Consider the following 26,081-nt stretch of genomic DNA (forward strand, 5'->3'; position numbering starts at 1 on the left):
ATCTGCATTCAATTTTGTGCACTCCCTATAATAACATTGCTTTTTTTATTAATGCCCAGATTTGTGTGGGTAATATTTGAAATAGACAATTAATTTTGTCCACAGGACTAGACATAAATGAAAAAACCTGCAAGTATAATTTTTCACTTTATGGTTTTCTTTGTTTATTCTCAGCTGCATAGATTAAATTAAATAGACAAAATATCTGATCAAACAGTTAGTGACTCTATTGTTGTAATCTTCATTTTGTTTTTTGTTTTTCTCCTTCGTTTTCTTTGGCAGACATTTTTTTTAAATCGTTTATGTATTGAAAAGTTTTTCTTTTCACCTTTTTCTTAAACAATTTCAGTTTGTCAATTTTAGCAATAAATTATTTCTTTCACAGTTTTTCCTCCGTGGCATTAGACATTTTTATTTTTTTTTAATTATTTTGAAACAGGCTTTCCCATGTTCAAGAATAAATGAGGATGGCAGTTTACTGTTGATTATCACAATTACTATTTTTATAAATTTTTAATTTTTGTAATTTTCGATTTGAATTAGTTTCAAGGAAACAACTTTAAAACGTTTTACAGAATTAGTTCACTTGAATTTCTTCGATGAAAGAAAGCATTTTTTCTTATTCTTCGGTCAGATATTAAGTCTCTGGTGATCCCAAATGAATGAATATTAACTGTAATTTTTTTTACCGTAATCTGCTATAGTTCATATTAGGAAATGCAAGATATGTAGACAATAACTTTGTTTTATGCAATAAAAGATAAAACTAATTACTTTTGATAAAATTTTTTTCAAATGTTGAAGCTAAAAATCAGGCTACTTAGTCTCAAATGAACTTACATCTGCTGTATAAATCAAGGAGCCCACTTTCCTTGAGGTCTCTGTAAATCTGGCAGTAGGATCAAGGGGAAGAACTCTTGGTTTGACAGACATATTGGCTTCTCTGGATATGTAATAAAATTTCTGATCTCTTTGTATCTTGTCTTAATGATTTTGACATTAAATAGCTCGCACCTCATTAATGACAGCTATTAAACTTGCATACTGAAATCGTCTATTACCAGATTGTGGACATATCGAGATATTCTTCAATTGTAGGAAGCATATGAAATTTTCAGGCATATTTCATCACTTTTTACTATAGATAACTGTTTTTCTGTTTTTACTCAATTAGTGAATATTTATTTTCAAAGGCTCTGCAAGCTCCAGCCTGTCATGAAAATATGGTGAAAGTTGGTGGATACATTCTCGGTGAATTTGGAAATCTTATTGCTGGTGACCCCAGATCCAGGTAAGTATTTTATCAAATTTGATGAAAGTTGTTGCATTTTACATTTTAAATTGAGATTTAATAAAATAGTTTCTTATTTCTACTTATTTGAGCTATCAATAAATATGATCTTTCCTTTTGTTTCTGTTTCAATCATAGTTTTATTTAAAGAATTATGTCTTATGTATATATAGAAAAAAACTTTTTTAAACATGTATCACCAACATTGAAACATGAAATTATTGGGTGTAAATGTTTGTTTTTCACAACCTTGTCACATTCTGGCCAGAAAATATGAATTCTTTATCTATATTAAAGTCAATATTTGTTTTTATGTTATTGAAAAAAAATGTTAGAGAACATTCAAATCAGTTTTTAAAAAAAGTAAACATTTTCTATATAAATAAAACATGCATGAATGTTTGTGTGTGTAAATATTTAACCAATAAACTCCTAAACATAACACTGAAATTAACAGCAAATAGTAATCATACACCAAGGATTGTTTATGATGGGTAAAATCTTTGTTTGGATGGATGAATGACATATACAGAAATATGTTGGCAAATTAAAATGCACAATGTTTATTCCAACTTGCTGACATTTATTTTGCGCACATGCAAATTACTAAATATTCTTAAGTAGTTTAATTTTAAATCTATGAGTTGATAGCTCAAACAATAGGGAACATTTGATTCTAGCTGATAGCACCCAAGTCATTTTGTTTTGAATCTTTTGAAATCAGTGCTATATATCAGGTACAATATTAATATTTAATAGAGAATTGGCTCCATAATAATAAATACAAAATCTGCATGAATTAGAATATATTTAAGTATATTTTACAACTGGGCAAGGCTGGACGCTAATCAAGGAATATAAAGACAGACACCATTGAAATTTTCCTTTGACTAGGATCACTAGAGGTGATTATCAGTTAGGTCCATTAAATAACTGAAATATATAAGAATGCAAAGAAAGGATTCGTTTTTATTTGAATGTTTCATGAAACAAAAATAAAATTAAACAAAGAATATCTCTGAAGAATGTATTTAAAAATAGTTTTAAAGAATTAATTTGGATATTTTTTAAAATTTAAAATGTTTTTATGAATACTCCTACACTGACAGTTTTTTTTTTTTAAATTTTATATTTGATTTTTTTTTATTTTTTAATTATTTTTTATTTTATATTTGATTTTTTTTTAATTTTTATTTTTATTTATTTTTAAATGAAATTTTAAACATGGCAATATGCCAATTGAATACCACAAGTATGTGTGTGCTACTATAACTTGCTAGGGAGAGTAACTGTGTCCATGTCATGTGGATATTTCTGGAACGGCTCCCAGAGTGTTAAACACAAGAAAACGATAGGCACTGATATAATTCTTTCGTGAGAATTATCTGAGCTGAGGTCTTTGTTACTGGAATTTAATGTTGTATGCAACAAGCAAACAACACGTCTTTTTTGTGGATATTTATTTTAATATTGAAGAAGCATTTAAAAACTTACAGCATTGAACTGGTACAACTTGTCCGTCACTGATAGGATCCCAACTTTTACTAATAGTATTTAACGTCCAACTGAATTACAAGTTTTCCCTTGTGGCAAAAATTGAGAGAGAGAGAATAATATAGAGAGAGATACATATAAAAAACAAAGAGACTGATATATTGTTATTTCGCAAGCCTCAGATGACAAGTTCACTGGGTTCATTAGTTTTTACCTTTAGCTAATCTTCACCCTCGAGTTCATAATTTAAACATCTGTCAGCGCCAGGTAAATCTACTCTGATTGACAACATCCTCTGAAGTCACTGTGTGTTTATAACATTTTTTAACTATAGTTGTCTCCTCAAAAGGACAATGAAATATGGCACCCCGCCCCAAATAGTGTATGTTCAAAAATTTAATAATATGCCCATATTACATATCTTGTTGCCTAGAATACATATTCTATAACTCATAAGTTTACAATTTTACCAAACATATACATATTATTGGTGCTTATATGCATGTAGTAATCCTTTTTAAAATGTATTACTTAATATAATTGCAAAATTGATGTAGAGAAATTCTTTTCTCTATTAAATATTTTATTTAACTTATTTTAAAAATATTTTTGAAGGTAGCTGTTAGTTTGAACGGGTACACCTCTTAAATGGTAAAAATAATAAACCCAGTTTGCTGAGAATATATATTTAAAAAAATTATGATTGTTTCATAAAAATAAATGAATAAAAACAACAATTTAGGATTTGTAAAGTGTTTTCTAATAGGTAAAAACCTACTCCAATCAATAAAACCGTCTCTAGAACATGTAATGCATACTTTTAAAATAATTTATAGTTTAGCTTTTGCATTCTTATGTTCGAGCACTTTATTGATTTTTCAATGTACTCTGAAACACACACACATATATATATATATATAAATTTAGAAAACTACTGTATAAGAAATTTTATATCTGATAGTGCTTAATACAGTAATACACACGGACGAAAAAACGCTTTGGATAATCACAGATTTCAAGGTAGTTTTACTAAAATAGCCATATTTTTCAAACCAAAGCATTTCAAGTCTTCAAATTACTACTGTTTTGTTCAGAAATTAATATACTTTCAAATGAATTAATAAATATGAATGTACATTATATATTTTAAGAGTTTTAAGCAAATAAAGTGATAAAAATGTGAACGTCATAAAATGGCGTTTTCGGTAAGGTTTTGTAAAGACCCTCCCTGTTTTCTAAAAGCCCGTACCATGATTGTATGAAGAATTTTGTCATGAAATTTGGAAACCAATCAGAAGAGGTGTTAATCTTAATACTGTCAAGTGTCTGAAATATTTTTGACCATTTCTTTTTTTGTCGTGTTAAAAATAAAACTTTAATATGACGAGTATCGAACATTTTGAAAAAAAATTTCATCGAACACCCACTAGTAAGTAAATCATTCTTTTTACTATCTTTATCAATTAAAAGTATTAGTTTATGTTGAGTAGAACCGCGGTAATTGATAATAATTTAAAAGGCCCTACCCGAGAAAAAAGTTTCTATTCCTCGAGTTTGGTCAAATTAATTTAGTATTAGTAGCAGCAGGAGCAGCAGCTGTAGTATTAGTCATAGCACAGTATAAACAACACGCGTTCTTTAACTTTTATTCACGAACGAATTAAGAAAAACATGAAAATATGAATATAAATCTTCTGATATGTTTAATTAGAGCTATTTTGTTATCAGAATAACATTAGTTTAGAACTATTCGGTTTTCAGAATGTATAATAACAATTCCAACCAATTCGGCATTATGAATCCATTATAATTTCTCACATTTCTGGTCAAATTTAAAAACATGGTTAAAAAGACAAAATAAACTTTTGTAGATATATAGCTTGCATACACTTTTATTCATTGCATTAGTTTTGAACAGCGAATTAAAACAATGTTTTACTGCGAACAGTCACAAATGTTTTTTTCAAATCAAAAGATGTATGAAAATCTTGTTTGTATTACTATACACATAGATTTGAAAAAGTTGTCAAAAAACAAATATATAACAAATGTTATCAAAGGCAAGATAAGTTACTTTTCTACCTAATTGGATATGTTTTTAGTGTTTATATTTAATGTAACATGTTTATTCAGCTCGAAAAACAGTGTTTACCGATGTATTCGAAAATTTAAAATGACGGCCGACTCTCTCTTTGAGGTGATAAGTTTGGGAAAATGAGTTATAAATAAAAAACTAGGCAAAATACTGTTAGAAACTCGCTCAATATATGTTACTGTGACATAGGCGGATATATATTTGGCGGGTTTTTAACAGTATTTTGACTAGTTTTTTTATTTTTAACTCATTTTCCCAAACTTACAGTGTGAAAGAGATAGTCGGCCGTCATTTTTAACTTTCCAATACATCGGTAAGCACTGTATGGTTTTTGAGCTGAATAAACATGTTACATTAAATAAAAACACTAATAACATATCCAATTAGGTAGAAAAGTAACTTATTTTGCCTTTGATACCATTTATTTGTTATGTATTTGCTTTTTGATAATTTTTTCGAATCTATGTGTACAGAAATACAAACCCCGTTATTTTTTTTCTACTTATTAAACGAAACCTGCTCCAGCGTAGTATAAACAGCCTATGGAATAAACACCGTCAACCTCGAAAATAGAAATCAACAAATTTATGGAATTTTCTTCGAAATTTCGTAACACAATTTCTTATTAAATTAAAACTAAATATAACATTTGCTGACTTATTTACCTGTCGAATACACACACATACATATATATATAACTTTCTGTAAGATATTTATTTGAAATTAAATTTTTGTGAAACTAACCATCCCCACCCCTCTAATATTGTTTTTGTTGTTTTTGTTTCTGTCAAGTCTTCAGTATGTTCACACATAATTTTCCTTAGCCCTACAATTAATTCAAAGTCCGAATGGCAACCCTCCCCATATTCTCATTGCATAGAAACCCTCTTAAAACTACACATAATCGTCTTAAAAAAAATAAAACAAAAAGCATACAGGATTTATTTCCCATAAAAAAAAACCAGTTAACTACCCTAAAATACTAGAATGACCTGTAATGGGGAATTATTTTACATTAAATTCTAAAATAATTTGTTTATCTTTCATTAAAGTTTTTCATGGCATTTCATACATAATTGCTTAAAAAGGTAGAATCACATTTTTGAGGGGTGGTCAGAAGGGGTTGGGTGAGGTTAAACAGAAGGTGTTAATCTACAATAATACCAAAGAAATATTGCAATATATTCATTTTTAAATGGTCCTATGTTTAGATTTAAGTTTTTTGTACATAAAGCACATTACAATTCAACTTTGAGTTCTCCAACTTCTTTTCTGTTTATGGATACATGGCATTTTTAAGGAATTGCAGCATATTTATGCACATTTACTGCAGATTAGTTGGAAACCATGAAATTTTAGAGATTTTCAGTTGCATATTCTGATTCCTTGCACAAAAATACACTTATATGGTAAATTTCATTGCTTAATCTTGTGTTTTAACAAAGATATGACAGTTTTATTTAAAAAGTAGTGTAAAAAATGTGACAAAACGCATATGGTCTTAAAGAGAGGAAAATATCCAAACGTGTGAGGCACAAAAAAAAATCATAACTTCCTTAATTTTAATCAGATTTTAAAAACTTAAAAAGATTCTTTCTTAGCTCAAGCTCTTTCTATGTATACCAATATTGAAATATTTTAAGCTATTTCAATTTTTTCGTGTGTATTGCTACTTAATACTAAAATATATATTTATAAGTAGTTTGACTTTCATTGATATGTAAATGTTTCAGCCTCATCAAATGCAACTTTTTTCTATAATTGAGTCAGGAGTTTGTAAAAATATAAATAGGTTTTTTCCACAAAGGAATATGAATGAAGTAGAGGATATAGAAAAACAGAAAAAAAGAATGTTAAAAGGTAGGACATAATCTATACCATTTTTAACTGGTCTAATAAAAAAAAATATCTTATTTCTTTACGCTTTTGTATCACTATAATGCTAATACTTCCCCTCCCCAAAAAAATAAAATTAATTAATTAATCCTCAAATCTGTTCACCAACCACTATGTGCCTATATATAAGCAAAAACACCTATTATTAGCTATAAAGTTATACTTTAGTGATTTTTAACCTCAATAAGTAATGACTTATTTATTAAATAAAAAGAAAATGTAATCATTAATTTGTAACAAGTTTTGCCAATGATGACTGATATATATATATATATATATATATATATATATATACACACACACACACACACACAAACATGATAAGCGGAAATCTCACTAGAGCTCTTAAAAATATCGTCTCATCAGGAGGATATCGATAACATACAATAAAAAATAATATTGGTAAAAATAGAGCTATGAGGATTTTTTTATGTTCATATTTAAGGTGCCAAAAAACAATTCAAATAAATAATTTAATTCAATAAACGTGTATATGACAATTAAAATAGCACAGCTTGGGAGAGGAAAAAAAAAAGGAGAGGTTCAAAGTTCCCCAAAGAGATTTAATGATTTTATCAATCCCGTCTGTGAGCACAAAGATTTTCGAATTGCGATAGACAGATTCCAAAATTTTTAAATGATTGTTGGAATTCACTCTATGCAGTACCTTAAACAACTTTATTTTATACTTATTGGCACAATGAAGATTCTCAATCAAATGCTAGTCAATAGCAGTCCAAAGTTGCAGATGAAGGGACGCTTACAGATCCTACCCTTCCCTGTCTAATCTTGGATGCAACATGCTTGTTTATATGGGTTTGTAAATGCAAAAAAGTCTGCAACACAAAAGCAGCATAATACTGGCATTTAAATTGATAAATGATATTACTGTTGTGAATGTAAAGCAAACTATGCTTGCAAAAAGAAGGAAAGGCCTTGTAGTATATACCAAATATAATTTAAATGCAGTTTATCTTCTGATCTTTGGTGATTTATGTGCTGATTTATAATTGAAATAATCTAGTCTTTTTTTATTGATATCTTTTTATGAAAATGAAATTCAATTTTTGTTTTAAACTTTTTTATTTCTATTTTGTCTCTTCTAATAAAAAAAAACTTCTTTCTCTTCCAGTCCTATTGTACAGTTTGAATTGCTCCATTCTAAATATCATCTTTGTGGGGCTGCAACCCGAGGTTTGCTCTTATCAACTTATATTAAATTTGTTAATCTTTTCCCTGAAATTAAATCATCCATACAAGAGGTGAGCAAGTGTTTTTTTTGTTTTTTTAGACTAAAATTCAAAAATCGATCTTTCATTTTTGGTAGTTAATTTTGATTAAACCATGACATTTCTCTGGCTTTGTTAAATCTACAAAGGAAAAAGTAAATTCTGTTTATTATATTAAGATTAGTTTAGTGAAACAAGTTAATGATTTTTCAAGTTTTTTATTTAAATTCTTTTAAAGGTAAAAATAAAATTGAATTTAAAAAAAAAAATGGTTTGGGGGGAATTTGTTATTAATTTATGACTTCTTCAAGAAGGAAAAAAATGTTGTTTTTTTTTTCACCTAGGTTTTAAAAAGTGGAAACAACTTGAAAAATCCCGACGTAGAAATCCAGCAACGATCAATGGAATATTTACAACTCAGCACTGTGGCCACAGCTGATGTTCTTGTAAGTTAATTACAGTCTTTTATTAGAGTAATGACTAGTATTTTCTTAAAGAAAATCCTCAAATCTTTTTTTTTTTTTTTTTTCATTCTATTTTGTTGATAAAAATAAACATTAGAAATTAACTAAAGCTATAGAAAGTAACAATTTGTCCTTATCAAATAATGGTTACTTCTGTGCAACCAAATTTGATGGAAATCAAATAGGATTTCTGTAATTTCACAATGTACAGAATTTATAAAAAGTTACATTTTCAAGTTGAAAAATGTGTCTTCAGCAAATATGGGGTTTTGCATAATTTCATAAATGTATTTTCTCTCTTTCGCTTGGTTTATTTTTTATTTATCTGCTTTTTCTTTTTTCTTTTTTATCAGGCAACTGTTTTGGAGGAAATGCCTCCTTTCCCTGAACGGGAATCTTCTATTTTGGCTAAGTTGAAGAAGAAGAAACCTTCAAGTGTACCTGAGACGGCTGAGACAAAAGAACACAAGCACATACCACAGGCACAAATCAGCAACAGTGTTGAACATGCTAGTTCACCTCCATCATCACAGGTAGGAAGACATTCCAAACTTAATATAAATATTTTTCTTTTCTTGTTATCCTCTCTAGAGGTGCAGAAAGATGGCCTTTACAGTTATAAGCCATTGAAACAAATACTGATCACCATATTTTGTTGTGTCCAACATGTATAATGTGTGTATTTCTAAATATGGGAAAGATAAATACTCTGTGGCAGTTAAAATATGCAAATGAAGAAATTGATCATGAAGGAAATTAGACTAGTAACAGTGTGATCTTACAAAACAGACCTCCACACAGAGACACTCTTATACATAACTTAATCTCATTTATTTAGTTTCCAAACATCCTGTATAGTTGATTTTATTTTTCTCCTTTGCTCTCTTTGATTGCAATTTTACAAAGGGACAATATTTATTTCTGTTTTGATTTTATTTCTTACTTTCAGCATTCTACTCCAAGTAACACTGGTGTCTCTGTGGACCTTTTGGGACTGGGCACTACTTTAGGAAGCAAACCAACAACTGCCAGTGGCCTGCTCGTTGACGTATTTGCTGATAATTTTCCTCCTGCCTCTTCCAATGGTTTAGAGTCTTCGGGACTCACAATGGGAGCTGATGAAAGTTATAAAAAGTATGTCACTTTCTTTACATCCTTGGTCAAACTGTCCTTCATTCTAAATGACCTATTAATCATACTCTCTCTCTCTCTCTCTCTCTATATATATATATATATATATATATATATATATATATATATATATACTTGTTAGAGGAGAAATGATCAATGCCTAATTATGTATGTAAGAGCATTTATATTTTATTACAAATTACACTATACATTACATTAATTTATCAAGCTAATATATAGTGTTGTGTGTGTGTGTATATATATATATATATATATATATATATATATTAATGTAATTAAGATTGAGTCTGATAATCTTTTGAATAAATTTCAATATTTTATTTGAAAATTTTCTTTGTACATATAAACAATTTAAAAAAAAATAAAGGTTCTTATTTAGAATCACACTTAAAAAAAAAAAAAAAAAAACAGAAATACAGAAAATTCTAAGTAACTTAAAATATGCACCAAATTTTTATTCTTTTAGATAAATATTTAACCTCATTGAATAAAGTTACTAAAATAAAAAAAATCAACAAAATTATTTAATAAGTTTTAATTACTGTTTACTTGATGTAAAATTGTTTTCGATCACTTAATACAATTAGCAAAAAAGGTATGTTACCATCCAAAGATAGTGATTTTTTTTTTTTTTTTTTTTTTTTTTTGATTTTTCAGAATTAAGCCCAAAATTTTCCAAACCAGAAATTATTTGTATAAAGTTGAAAAGCTTAAAAACAACTTTCTAATAATTGAAACAAATGCCAGCTATTTTTAATCTGTTAATGGGTTAAAAAAAAAAAAAAAGTTCTAGTTAAGATTATCTGATTTCTGATATCCATTTCACTGGATAATTAGACATGCTCAAATATATAAGAAAGCCATTCTTAGCATTAGAAAGAGAGGAAAAACTTTGGCATATCTGAGAGGAAGATAATCATCAATCAGAAGGGACCATATCTTGTTTGTCACCATCGTCTCATTTGCAAAGTGGAAACCAGAATTCAAAAAGAGCAGACAGTTTTTACTATAACCTGAAGAAATAGTTGACAACATGTTTAATTATGGAATTTCATAATTTGTAAGTTTTGGTTTGAATTCAATTTTAAAGGCAAAAGTTCAGCTTATTGTGCTCTTTAAAACAAACAAAAAAACAAATATCCTTGAATTTAGGTAATGAAATGAACTGCATGAATAACTTAATTTCCATCTTGAATATTTAAAAATTTGAGCTTTTTTGTATTTTCTTTCACTAGGTTTGTGTGCAAAAACAATGGCGTGCTTTTCGAGAATGACATTTTGCAAATTGGTGTCAAATCTGAATACAGACAAAACTTGTGTCGGTTAGGAATGTTCTATGGCAACAAAACATCATTCCATTTCACAGCGTTTTCTGTTGAAGTAGAATGTCCAACACCACTCGACACTCATATCCTTTCTTTGAATTCATTTTATTTTATCGTTTTTGTTTTAATTATATTTTTTATTTTATTTTGCTTCAAACTCATTGTAACTTATATTTTATTTTGTCCAAATATATATATAAATATACATATACCTATCGAGCTTATATATCTACAATACTATGGGCACTGTTCTTTTAAAAGTATTAATACATTTATTACATTAAAATTAACTCTGCTCTTTAGACTCCAGGTCTAATTCCCTCTATAAAATATAAAACATAAATATCTATATCACTATAAAAGTGAAAATGTCTGTGAGTTTGTGTCTCTGTCTTCCCTACCAAATAACTCTGTCAATTTTTGGTCTACAGACTCGAGATTTGACATAAGGGGTATTGAGATTTGGGAAAATCTTTTTAATTGGTGTTCAGCCAGAAATTTGGCTGTTATGGGGTCAAAGTTCAACAATTTGACGTTTGAGAACTCTACCAAACTCCTCCATCAATTTTGGGTCTAAATACTTGAAATTTTAGGTATAGGTTACTTGGACATAGATCTAACTTTATAATTTGATTTGAGCCCAAAACAGTAAATAAAACGATCTAAAAGTGAAGAAAATGGGATTAGAAAAATATTTAAAAAAAAAGAATTAAAAAATAACATGAGTTCCAGTAAAACTTTTCCAAGGAAATACTGAAGATTGAAATAGACTTTACATTAGTAAACACTGAAGATTGAAATAGACTTTACATTAGTAAACACTGAAGATTGAAATAGACTTTACATTAGTAAACACTGAAGATTGAAATAGACTTTACATTAGTAAACACTGAAGATTGAAATAGACTTTACATTAGTAAACACTGAAGATTGAAATAGACTTTACATTAGTAAACACTGAAGATTGAAATAGACTTTACATTAGTAAACACTGAAGATTGAAATAGACTTTACATTAGTAAACACTGAAGATTGAAATAGACTTTACATTAGTAAACACTGAAGATTGAAATAGACTTTACATTAGTAAACACACGGGTAAGAATACACATTTTATTTTCGCTTTGTGAAATATGTTTTTTCTTAACGGTAGCTACTGTTGAATATTCAGCCGAAACCAGTTGGTACTGTGATTGAAGGTGGAGCTCAGGTACAACAGATCTTCAATATTGAAGCGATAAACGAGTTTGCAGATTCACCTATTCTTCATATAAAATTCATGTAAGTTTTTTTTTGATTTTGTGAACACTTAAATTAAACTTGGATAAATGAGAGTATCCTGTATCTCTACAAAGCCACTATTTACCCATGCATGGAGTATTGTTGCCACATCTGGGCTGGTGCATCTGCTATTAGTTTCTCTTCTCGTTCCTAGATAAAGTTCAAAAGAGTCACCAACCTAATAGGTCTTGCAAGGTTGGCCAACTCCAACCTCTGTCTCATCGCCAAAATGTGGTATCCCTGAGCCTGTTTTACAAGTACTTTAATGATAAGTGCTTGGACAAGCTTAAGGCACTAGTTCCCTCTTAACATAAATACTCCTGGCATACCAAACAAGGAGCAAAATCCCACCCGTACACTGTAAATGTTGTAAAGCCTTCTACTCAAATCTTTTTCCCTTGAACTGCTAGACTTTACAATTCCCTCCCAGGCCCCTGCTTCTCTGACTCTACTGACATGCAGAAGTTTGAGTGTAATGTGAACAGCCCAACTCCCTACATAGCATCCCTGTAAATCTGTTCCCAAATAGTAGCCCCTTACGACTTGGTGGCACTGTGCCTTGTTTGAGGTGAAAAAAACAGTAAAAAAAAAAAAAAATGTATTTTGTGTTGATGTGGCAATAATGATATGGTCACATCATCTGCCGTCAGTCATGCGAAATGTTCCAAGTTTACATTGATGGCATAAAACTATGTGATAGGCTGCTTAAGATATAAAGGAGATCAATTAATGATGACCTGATCCTGGTGGGCAGCACAGGGAAAATGGAATCAGACGGGAAAAGTTGAAAGTCATTCGCAAAACATTTAATCTCAAATGTGAGACATGATGAAAAATAAATTAAAAAATAAGGAAATTTTATATTTTTTATAAAAATTGTTTTCTTTTTGTGAACAGGTACAGTGGTGCCCAGCAAAAAATTAGTCTGAAGCTTCCTGTGACGGTGAACAAGTTTATAGAATCTGTAGAAATGGACTCCAACACTTTCTTTGCCCGATGGAAAGCTCTGTGCAAGTAAGTGTTACATTTGTTTTTGTTTTATTTTGTTTCAACCAAAGGAAGTTTATCAGTATTTCTGCATACAGTATGGAAGTTGAACCTTGAAGACATGCAGAACATGGAAAGGAATAAGAATCTTACGATTGATTTGTAAATGTGAATCTTAAAGACAGGCTTAGATCTGTTGACCTGAAAGAAAGATTAAATTATAGAATGATGTTCAGAGCAGGAGATTTGGATGGAATGGCCATGTTGAAAGAATGGATGAGAGTTCTTGGGTTAATAAGTGTAAAACAATTAAGATAGCAGGTCCAGTTTACAGAGGAAGCTCAATAAAAAAATTATGATGAAAATGGATTTGAGAGAAAGAGGGATAAAGACTTGGTCAGAGATTGATTAGTTTGGAAATCAATTTCATAAAGGAATTCATTGCATGCCAACATTTAAAACGGACAATAAACGGAATATGATGATGATAGTCTACAGTTATAATAAAATCTGAATCTTCCTCCTACACTGAGAATAAATTTTGATTTGTCAGTTTACAATCATTTATTGATTTTTTTTGTTAAATTTTTCATATTATTTCTAAGTAAAAGCAAACGTGCAAAACAAAAACAATTGTGTAAATTTCACCACGTGCATTTTCATGCATCGGTGAAAAGTATCTTTTCAATTTAATAAATTTGATAACATTAAAAAATTTGTTTTAGAAAGACAATTATTTACAATTTATTTTTTTTTGAAGTTTATATAAATTATCATTTTATAAATTATCATTTTTAATTTTTAGTGTTACTTTACAATCAAATGGGATTTTTTTTATTGCCAATTTGTAGACTTTAATGATGAAAGACTTTAACGATCAAAGACTTAGAATCTGTCTTGATTACAATTTTTTTTTTTAAATTTCAATCACACAAATTTGCTAAACATCGAAATAAGGTTTGTTTTCTACAGAAGCAAGCAAGATGATGGACACTCCTAACTATTGTACAAGTGAAACCTGAAAAAACTTGTTTTTTTGGAAAGCGTGTAAGAGTCCTGCCCAAAAATATCCTTCAACTTAAAACAAAGTAGTAAATTGGAATTTTATGCAAACATAGTTTAGAAGTGAATAACATTTCTATTTTGTGATTTATAAGATAACAATCTTTTATGCTAAGACAGAGTATATTTATATGTAACAACGACATCTGATTTTTTTTATTAAGGGCGATAACACATTTATTTAAAGTCTTATCAAAGTTGCAAGTCAAAATTTAAGTAGGTAACATATATGAAGGGGATAGGGTCCAAAAATGAGGTAACTGAGTGCCAGGTAGAACCCACATTCCTGTACTGTAAGATCATAACAAAATAACATTTTAGTAACTCGATTGCAATCCATTGAATCCATTAATGCACATAATTGCTATCACCTTTATTTTAATAATTGTTTCATTTTACTTCAAATTTCTCAGAAATAAAAAAAGCCAACTTCCTCAGACTAACACTTGATCTCTATATGAAATACATAAATATTTGAATATTCCATTAAAGTTCTCCTTTATCTCGCAAACAGTTAGTAAAGAAGTTGAGAATATAATTTTCCATTCCCCAATTGACCATTTAAATATGTTATAGTATATCTTTGGTCTCTTGGTCTTACTCGATCTTTCTTGTGGTCTCTTGGTCTTACTCGATCTTTCTTGTGGTCTCTTGGTCTTACTCGATCTTTCTTGTGGTCTCTTGGTCTTACTCGATCTTTCTTGTGGTCTCTTGGTCTTACTCGATCTTTCTTGTGGTCTCTTGGTCTTACTCGATCTTTCTTGTGGTCTCTTGGTCTTACTCGATCTTTCTTGTGGTCTCTTGGTCTTACTCGATCTTTCTTGTGGTCTCTTGGTCTTACTCGATCTTTCTTGTGGTCTCTTGGTCTTACTCGATCTTTCTTGTGGTCTCTTGGTCTTACTCGATCTTTCTTGTGGTCTCTTGGTCTTACTCGATCTTTCTTGTGGTCTCTTGGTCTTACTCGATCTTTCTTGTGGTCTCTTGGTCTTACTCGATCTTTCTTGTGGTCTCTTGGTCTTACTCGATCTTTCTTGTGGTCTCTTGGTCTTACTCGATCTTTCTTGTGGTCTCTTGGTCTTACTCGATCTTTCTTGTGGTCTCTTGGTCTTACTCGATCTTTCTTGTGGTCTCTTGGTCTTACTCGATCTTTCTTGTGGTCTCTTGGTCTTACTCGATCTTTCTTGTGGTCTCTTGGTCTTACTCGATCTTTCTTGTGGTCTCTTGGTCTTACTCGATCTTTCTTGTGGTCTCTTGGTCTTACTCGATCTTTCTTGTGGTCTCTTGGTCTTACTCGATCTTTCTTGTGGTCTCTTGGTCTTACTCGATCTTTCTTGTGGTCTCTTGGTCTTACTCGATCTTTCTTGTGGTCTCTTGGTCTTACTCGATCTTTCTTGTGGTCTCTTGGTCTTACTCGATCTTTCTTGTGGTCTCTTGGTCTTACTCGATCTTTCTTGTGGTCTCTTGGTCTTACTCGATCTTTCTTGTGGTCTCTTGGTCTTACTCGATCTTTCTTGTGGTCTCTTGGTCTTACTCAATTCAAGCATAAGAATTCATATCATCATCCAGCTATGTGCTGTTACTTGATGTAACACATTTGGAGAAGGGACATCATTCCTCATAAAAGCCAGTGTGGCTTAGCTATACTAAGGAGATTTTATTTAGTCAACTGAACAACACTGTCTGTTCTACTGACGTTACAAAATGATGTGCACAAGAACCATCATTCGAACTCTGAATCCGTCGAGTACAAGGAAAAGAGAAGGGAAGAAAGATATGAAAATCGTGGTACTGTCACAAATAAAAGTCTGTATATAAGGACTTTTTTATTGCGAGAGGGTGGAATGTAATCGTGATTTTGTGATGACGGCGACAAAGGAGAAGAGGAAGCGTTACGAAATCAAGAGAAGATTGCTTTACACAATTGGACTTAATATTTGTACACGTTAGTACAAACGACAGATTTTTTTTTATTTGCCAAGTTAAAACATTAATTTCAATACTTCAACTATATTATTTTTTTAATATTTAGCCAGGTTTATTTGTATCTTATGTGTATATGAGAATGTATCCTCATGCCACGTTGTCCTGACACACCCCTGCACAGAGAACCTTAGACACTCGATCATAGTAGACATTCAGGTTCTCTCTTGCCTATCTGTTGTTGTATGCATAAGTAAATTGAAAATTTGTTACACTCTACGCTCAGGAATAACTAACTGCTTGTCTGTTTGTGATGGTTAGAGGGGCGAGACATGCTGCAACAGGAATACATATAGCTAGGGAAGAGGAAGCTAATATGTTTATATCTGGGAGTAGATTTACTTGATTAAAATAATTGGTAAAATTAAAACTCAATTTCCACAAGTATAGACCAAGAGAGATAACTAATGGAATAATTAAAGAATCTTCAGACAAGAAGACAAACAAAATGAAAAACTAATTTTAATACTCAAAACCTAAATTAATACGACAAAATGTAAGAATGATATAAAAAAATGTTGGAAAGAAATAAGGAAATTAAAGTTATAGATTAAAATAATTTTGCAAAAATGTCCAAATGCAACAAAATTAAAACTATAAAAAAAAAATGTGATTTTAATTTTATCATATTTTTATATCATTTATTTATAAGAATTAAGCATATTTTCAGATGAATGTTAGGCATAAGAAAATGATACCATCATTACAGAGACATTAGGTTCATAATTCTTATCACTCGAGTTTGTGTTGCCCTTTCTTTGTACACACTGCTTTAGTGGATCTAAAGCATTGAGTGAACACGCAGGTTGCAGTACATTCCTTTGATGACACAATCCACCTGGTGTGAAATGTGCTAAAACATGGGAAGCCGAATGAGAAAGAAATTTTGATATCAATAAATGTGATGCGAAAAAATTTAAAAAGAAATGATCATTTAAAAATGAAATGGAGCCATTCTTATGGTGCATCCATTCAACCTGCACATTTAGCAATAAACATGATATTCTAAACTTGGAGTGATAAATCAAAACCTTTAGGTCGGAGTGTAGTATCTGTTTTGATAATACATTTCACCTTTCCTGTGCTCAATCAATGAAGACAACTTTTATTTTTGTCCCAATCCAGAGTTCCTCTTTTTGGGGAACTGGATTCCTCACCCACATTAGGAATTGATCTTGTGTCCAATACTACCTTCTCGGGGAGGTGAATAAATAGGAACAGTCAAAGATTCTCATGTGAGGACATATCTGAAAAATAATTTATCTGTCATAAAATGTTTTTTTTGTTTGTTTTTTTTTTTTGTTTTTTTCTTTTCTTACTAAACTAATTATAATAGATTTTTTTACTTAATGACTTCATATTTGTCCTATTCTAGTCCCCAACAAGAGTCTCAGAAAATATTCAGAGCACAACACCCAATGGATGCAGAACAAACAAAAGCAAAGGTAAACAAAAATCAACTTTTTCTTTTGCTGCATTTTTTTTTTTTTGCTTTTATTTTGTATTTTTTTTATTTAAACATCTCTTATTTTATTGTATTTTTTTATTTAGACATCTCTTATTTTATTGTATTTTTTTAATTTAGACATCTCTTATTTTATTGTATTTTTTAATTTAGACATCTCTTATTTTATTGTATTTTTTTTATTTAGACATCTCTTATTTTATTGTATTTTTTTAATTTAGACATCTCTTATTTTATTGTATTTTTTAATTTAGACATCTCTTATTTTATTGTATTTTTTTAATTTAGACATCTCTTATTTTATTGTATTTTTTTTATTTAGACATCTCTTATTTTATTGTATTTTTTTTATTTAGACATCTCTTATTTTATTGTATTTTTTAATTTAGACATCTCTTATTTTATTGTATTTTTTTAATTTAGACATCTCTTATTTTATTGTATTTTTTTTATTTAGACATCTCTTATTTTATTGTATTTTTTTATTTAGACATCTCTTATTTTATTGTATTTTTTTAATTTAGACATCTCTTATTTTATTGTATTTTTTAATTTAGACATCTCTTATTTTATTGTATTTTTTTATTTAGACATCTCTTATTTTATTGTATTTTTTTATTTAGACATCTCTTATTTTATTGTATTTTTTTTATTTAGACATCTCTTATTTTATTGTATTTTTTTATTTAGACATCTCTTATTTTATTGTATTTTTTTAATTTAGACATCTCTTATTTTATTGTATTTTTTTAATTTAGACATCTCTTATTTTATTGTATTTTTTAATTTAGACATCTCTTATTTTATTGTATTTTTTATTTAGACATCTCTTATTTTATTGTATTTTTTTATTTAGACATCTCTTATTTTATTGTATTTTTTTTATTTAGACATCTCTTATTTTATTGTATTTTTTTAATTAGACATCTCTTATTTTATTGTATTTTTTTATTTAGACATCTCTTATTTCATTGTATTTTTTAATTTAGACATCTCTTATTTCATTGTATTTTTTTATTTAGACAACTCTTATTTTATTGTATTTTTTTATTTAGACATCTCTTATTTTATTGTATTTTTTATTTAGACATCTCTTATTTTATTGTATTTTTTTATTTAGACATCTCTTATTTTATTGTATTTTTTTATTTAGACATCTCTTATTTTATTGTATTTTTTTTATTTAGACATCTCTTATTTTATTGTATTTTTTTAATTAGACATCTCTTATTTTATTGTATTTTTTTAATTAGACATCTCTTATTTTATTGTATTTTTTTTATTTAGACATCTCTTATTTCATTGTATTTTTTAATTTAGACATCTCTTATTCCATTGTATTTTTTTATTTAGACAACTCTTATTTTATTGTATTTTTTTATTTAGACATCTCTTATTTTATTGTATTTTTTATTTAGACATCTCTTATTTTATTGTATTTTTTTATTTAGACATCTCTTATTTTATTGTATTTTTTTATTTAGACATCTCTTATTTTATTGTATTTTTTTATTTAGACATCTCTTATTTTATTGTATTTTTTTATTTAGACATCTCTTATTTTATTGTATTTTTTTATTTAGACATCTCTTATTTTATTGTATTTTTTTAATTTAGACATCTCTTATTTTAGGCAATCTTGTTTCAGACTTGAACCAAAAAAATTAATAAAATAAATTTAAAAAAATGTTTAAAAACCCAACTAATCACACACATATAGCAAAGTTTGCACAGTCAGGGGAATAATACCATGTGCAATGAGTACCTTTATTTTTAGAGATAGATTCTGCATTCTTTGCTGGTGCTACCAGATCAGGTTGTCTATTGGCTTCCTGAGATGAAATGCACCTACATTGATGTTCCTTTTTGTTTTTCTATTCTCTTTTGTAAAACTTAATTGTGTTCTACAAGACCCAAAACAAAAACAACAGCCCTTTTCCCTTCCCTCCCCGCCTTTTTTTTTCTTCCCCTACTTCCCAACCGGCCCTGTCGGTGGGGCATTGAATACACCGACTGCCCCCCTGCAGAGAGTAAAAGTCTCTCAATGGGGCCACCTGTTGACCGTGGGTGGCAACCTGTAATGCCTAAGGACGGGATCCTGGTGGTTGAGCAGATCATGTTCAAGGTCCTATTAGGACATGAGGTGCAACACACCACTTTGCCCCTTACTTGGGTTAAGACATGTGGTTGGATAGGCCCGATCCAATCAATCGGTTGGTCATGACTAGCACTAAATCAGACAAACACAACAAGAAAATACGCTCACACTCCCCATATTAGGCAAAAACTGATTTAGTAAGCGGTGGCTGGAGGGTCAATCAACTTGTTGAAGAATGGATAAAACACGGCTGGAAAACCAACATCTTTTCTAGAAATGAGGCCATTAGAAAAGACAAAGGAAACATGGGTGCTTGAGTCCATCAGCAGGAAGAGTATACTTCTCCTGTATCCTTGTTGTGTTTGGGCGAATGGGTTTCCCCCCCAACACTTCCCAAATAGGGCTCTGAGGCGGGTGGGGAGCAGGAGAAATGAAAAATTAAAAATATTTAAATGGCAAATAAAAAGCCTCAGAAAAGAAACCATTGTGAAGTTTCAGACAAATCTAGTTCAGATTCAGAAACAGAATCACAATACTAAAATCTTGTGCAAAATCTACCTTTTTTCATAATTATTGAAGCAACCGAAGGAGAACCGATAACAAAAGTGTCCCCCGTCAAAATAGAGAAAATTTTCTCGAGTATCAAGCCAAAAATGGTAAAAAAACTAAATAACGGCACACTACTAGTGGAAGTAGAAAGCCAAAAGCAAATAACAGAAATCTTTAAATGGAGACTTTTTAATAACCAAAAAGTAAAAATCTATCCCCACAAAACTTTGAATACTAGTAAAGGAGTAATCAGGAGTTCAGAACTATCACTGTGCTCCTTGGAAGAAATTAAAACTAACCTAAAAAATCAAAACGCTACCAATGTAAAAAGGATCCAAATTAAAAAATATGGTGAAACCATCGATACAAACTCTTATATTCTAACCTTTAATACCCATCAAATCCCAAGTAACATCAAAATAGGATATGAAAAAATCAATATAGAACCGTACATACCAAATCCTCTCAGATGCTACAACTGTCAAAGGTACGGACATCATCGAGACCGGTGCACACGCTCTCCAGTATGCATGAGGTGTGGAGAAAACGAGACCCACACAGATTGTCAAAAAGATCCAAAATGTATTAACTGCCAAAAAGGTCATATTGCAAATTCAAAAGAATGCGACAAATGGAAGAAAAAGAAATTAGTAAAATAAAATATACAAAAAATGTAATCTTCCAAGAAGCTCGTAACCTAGCCGGAAATATAAAATACTCAGAAATAACAAAAAAAAAACATACAGCATACCACCGGACCAAATAACCAAACAACAAAAGCAGACCTACTAAACATCAAACCAGAAGACATCATTAAATTACTCAATGAAGTAAGGGAACTAATGGAAGAATTCAAAAAAGCTATAAAACAAATAAACAATGAAAATAAAGATTACAAAACTGAACAAAACTCCCAAACCAAAACTCAACCCAAAAGACCCACAAAACCCCAAAGTGCTACAAAACCTACAGAAACAACCCCTCTAACCGGAAAAAAAAACAGACACCAAAAAGTGTCCATGAAGGAAAAGGAAACAAATCACCAACCAACAAAGAAGCTAAAACCAAAATAAACAGACCACGTTCATCTTCCAGACCAAGAGACTCAATCCAAAACAGATTTGAGGAAATGGACACGGAAGATCGAAGATCAGCAACGACTAACAAAAGTCAAAAACAAATACATAAAATCTAATCATGACCCAAAAAATCATCCAATGGAACTGCAGGGACCTAAAACCCAACATAAATGACTTATTACTCCTTATAACAAACCATCAACCAGCCATCATATGTCTCCAAGAAACCTTTTTAAAAGCTGAAGATAAAATAAATATAAAAAACTACAAACAATACAACCACATCCACAACACCCAACAGACAGCCTCTGGAGGAGTATCTATACTTATTAGAAATAATATCCCACAAAGCAAAATAGATCTAAACCCTAATATTCAAACCATTGCTGCAGGAGCCACACTACACAGAACTATAAATATCTGCACTATCTACATCCCACCCCAAGATCCAATAGACGAAGCAGAGCTGAACAAAATAATAAATCAGTTACCCAAACCCTTCTTACTGTTAGGTGATTTCAATAGCCACAACGATATATGAGGATTTGCATACTCAGATAAGAAAGGGAAGAATCTTGAAAAAATTATTAATGACAATGACTTGTGTATATTGAACAATAAATCCAACACATACCTTCATCCCGCTTCAGGCACCTACTCAGCATTAGATTTATCTTTGTGTGACCCTACTATCCTCATGGACTATAACTGGAAGGTTCTAGAAGATTCATGGGGTAGCGACCATTTTCCAGTGATTTTAACAAATCTAAAAGAAACAAAAACCCATCTTTCCCAATGGAAAATAAAAAAAGCAAATTGGGAGGAATATAAAAAAAAATGATAACAAAAACTCTCGGAGGAGAAAAACCCAAATAAATCCATAGAATACTTCTCTAAAAGTTTACTAGCCATTGCACATGAATGTATACCTAAAAGTAGCAGAACAAACAAACAACAAAGACCCTGGTTTAACAACGAATGCCAAAAAGCAATTCGCCAACGTAAAGCTGCCTTACGAAAATTCAACTCCCAGCCAACAAAGTACAATTTAAACCTTTTTAAGCAAAAAAGAGCAATGGCTCGTAAAGTTATTAGAGAAGCAAAAAGAACATCATGGAAAGACTATATAAATAAAATAAACTCGAATACAAACCCCAAACAAGTGTGGAACATGGTAAGGAAAATTTCGGGTAAAAACTCACCCTCCCCTTTAAATCATCTCCTACAAAACGACATCAAAATAACGGAGACAAAAAATATTGCGAATCTTCTTGTTGAAACCTTTCAAAACAATTCCTCCAGCAAAAATTACAGTCAATCCTTCCAAAAGATAAAACAATTCCTCCAGCAAAAATTACAGTCAATCCTTCCAAAAGATAAAACAAGATACAGAAAAAAAGATAAATAAATTAAATTTCAACTCAAACAACAAAGAAGAATAAAACTATCCTTTTACTAAAAATGAACTCTTAAAAGCCATAAACGAAGCACATAATACAGCTACTGGGGCGGATGAGATACATTATGAGTTTCTGAAACAACTTCCTTCCAAATCTATAACTCCTCTTTTAAACATGCTCAACAAAATATAGTTCAAGGGAAAACTACCCAATAGCTGGAAACATGCTATCGTGATCCCCATCCCTAAACCAGAGAAAGACAATTCAGATCCACAAAATTTCAGACCAATTGCATTGACAAGTTGTCTCTGCAAAACATTTGAAAGAATGATAAATAAACGACTGAATTGGTATCTGGAAATGAACGACTCAATTGCCAACCTACAAAGTGGTTTTAGAAACAGAAGAGGAACAATGGACAACATAGTCTGATTGGAGACCTTTATCAAAGAAGCATTCATTAAAAAAGAACATGCAATAGCTGTCTTTTTTGATTTAGAAAAGGCATATGATACAACATGGCGACAGGGTATAATAAAAGACCTTTACAGCCTTGCATTAAAGGGCAGACTACCCATACTGATAAAAGATTTTCTATCTGATAGAAGTTTTAAAATAAGAATCGGACCCACCCTATCAGACACAAAAAATACAGGAAGGAGTCCCACAAGGATGCATTTTATCAGTATTTAATATAAAAATTAATAATATCGTAAATTGTCTAAACAATGGGATAAATGGCTCCTTATATGTGGATGACCTTGTAATCTGCCATAGATCCAAAAATATTCATACTTCAGAACGCCAACTACAAATGTGCATAAACAAACTAACACAATGGACGACAGAAAATGGCTTTAAATTTTCAACAACTAAAACTAAATGTGTCCATTTCTGTAATCATAGAAAAATGCACAATGACCCTGTTCTCAATCTAAAAGGATCAAAAATTGAAATAGCTGATCAACATAAATTTTTGGGACTTATTTTTGATAAAAAACTCTCCTTCATCCCTCACTTAAAATATTTAAAACAAAAATGTTTCAAGACTCTACAACTATTAAGGGTTATAGCAAATATTGAGTGGGGATCAGACTGCTCATCACTCTTAAAATTATATAGAACTCTGATAAGAACCAAACTAGATTATGGAAGCTTCATATATGGTTTAACCAGAAAAAGTTACCTTAAAACTCTAGATTCTATCCATCACACAGGATTAAGACTTGTCCTGGGCGCATTCAAAACCTCTCCAGCAGAAAGCTCATATGCTGAAGCCTATGAACCTCCACTAAAATTGAGACGTGAAAAATTAGGCTTACAATATTATCTAAAACTAAAATCAAACCCCAAAAATTCTGCCTATCAATGCACTTTCAATCCTAACTACACACATCTATTCAAACAAAAAGAAAATGCAATTAAACCCTTTGGTCTCTACATGGAAGAAACAATAAAACCACTTACAGACAACTCAATAGATCAAACCAGCATCCATGAGGAAAATCTCCCAGAACTCCCACCCTGGCTGTTAAATCAACCTAAAGTCATACTAGACTTGACAATATATCCTAAATCCAATACTCACCCTGCAGACTATAGAGAAAAACTAAGCAACATTCTGGATACTTACCCAAATTGGACACACATTTACACTGATGGTTCCAAAGATCAAAACAAAGTGGGATGTGCCGCTATTTCAGAAAACACTATTCAGCAGAAAACGTTACCAAATAACTCCTCTATCTATAGTGCAGAAATTACAGCCATAAACCTGGCTCTAGATATTATCATCAACCAAAACTCAAAAAAATTTATAATATTTGTAGACTCATTATCAGTATTAGAAGCAATAAAAAAATAAAAAATTAAACAATCCCCTACTCATCAAACTATTACAAAAGATCCATTCTATCCTGCAACACAAAACTTTCTGCTTTTGTTGGATTCTCAGTCACTACGGTTTCCGTGGAAATGATAAAGCTGACATGGTGGCCAAAAATTCCTTAAAGCTACAAATAAACGACATAAAGGTCCTATACACGGATTCAATAAACATTTTTATCACAAAGAAATGGCAAGAAATTGGAATAATTGCCAAAACAACACTCTTCCAAATTACTCCTATACTTAAAAAGAACCCTCTAGATACCAGAAAATCACGTAAAGAAGAAGTAGTCTTATCACGTATTTGGATAGGACACACATACATAACTCACTCCCACCTACTAAAAAGTGAAGAACCTCCCAAATGTATACCATGTCACGAACCTTACACAGTGAAACACTTTTTACTTGGCTGTCATGATCTCACACAAATTCGTCAACACTACTACAAGGCTACAAGAACTCTTTGATAAAGAAAATCCTAAAACCATTCTAAATTTCTTAAAACAAGCAAATCTTTACCATAAAATATAAAAACCATCAAATAACAAACTACACCAAAACATTGGCCGAATATACCCAGCGAAAATCGATTCTGAAAATATCAAAAATTTAAATCTTGTATACAGCATTAAATGACCCAAAGAAGGTTGATATGCTGGTTAAACAAACAAATAAACAAACAAATTGCATTCTTTGCTCACTTCAAAAATAGTCAATCACTACTCATTAGTTTGTTGTCCAAATTTTTTTTCCCAGTAGTTTTCGAATCCACATTTTTTTAACCCGTATCCCCGAGTGGCGTCCGGGCCTTGATAAGTGGTGACTACCATATATAAAAAAAAAAATTTTTAAATCTTAGATTTCCTCCATTATGATAATAGTTTTTTAAAAAAAATTTTTTTAATTTCTTTAAAATATGTATATTTTTTTTACTTATGTTTGTCATCATTGTTTTCAGATCCTTGGTTTCAGTTTGAGTGTATTGGAAGGAATTGACCCAAACAAAGACAATTATGTGTCAGCAGGTATTTTACATACCAGAAATCAACAGATTGGTTGCTTAGTACGATTAGAACCCAACTTGCAGGCTCAAGTATGTATTGCAACTTGTTTCTTTTTTGTGTTCTGTTAACTATATAAAATTTTGCTTGTTCTTTTAGTCCGTATATTATGCTTTGAAAAAGGCCAAATACAATTTTTGAAGGCCAAACTGCTTTTTAAAAAGGCCAAAAAAAAAAAAGGCCAATCTACCAATCCTGGACAAGATTATGAGAGTGACCTCCATTTGATGTAGCCTCGTTTTTGAATATAATAATATATGATCATTGTTGTAACGGTGTGAGA

The 26,081-nt window shown here is 30.4% G+C and overlaps 1 protein-coding gene across 1 annotated transcript in view; it reads left to right on the top strand.

Annotated features, from left to right (window-relative positions):
• The window catches only part of LOC145293169 (AP-2 complex subunit alpha-2-like), a 234,228-nt gene that overhangs the window by 203,777 nt on the left and 4,370 nt on the right, over positions 1 to 26,081 (top strand). The window contains exons 14-23 of the mRNA XM_080139634.1: positions 1,194 to 1,291; positions 7,909 to 8,038; positions 8,350 to 8,451; positions 8,823 to 9,002; positions 9,419 to 9,603; positions 10,857 to 11,028; positions 12,103 to 12,227; positions 13,125 to 13,241; positions 17,632 to 17,701; positions 25,696 to 25,830. Of these exons, the coding sequence (XP_079995760.1) occupies positions 1,194 to 1,291; positions 7,909 to 8,038; positions 8,350 to 8,451; positions 8,823 to 9,002; positions 9,419 to 9,603; positions 10,857 to 11,028; positions 12,103 to 12,227; positions 13,125 to 13,241; positions 17,632 to 17,701; positions 25,696 to 25,830 (1,314 nt within the window). The remainder of the gene's footprint in view (positions 1 to 1,193; positions 1,292 to 7,908; positions 8,039 to 8,349; positions 8,452 to 8,822; positions 9,003 to 9,418; positions 9,604 to 10,856; positions 11,029 to 12,102; positions 12,228 to 13,124; positions 13,242 to 17,631; positions 17,702 to 25,695; positions 25,831 to 26,081) is intronic.

The sequence above is a fragment of the Euprymna scolopes genome, chromosome 14 (genome assembly GCF_053919585.1).
Source record: "Euprymna scolopes isolate OS-2025 chromosome 14, ASM5391958v1, whole genome shotgun sequence".
Taxonomy (NCBI): domain Eukaryota; kingdom Metazoa; phylum Mollusca; class Cephalopoda; order Sepiida; family Sepiolidae; genus Euprymna; species Euprymna scolopes.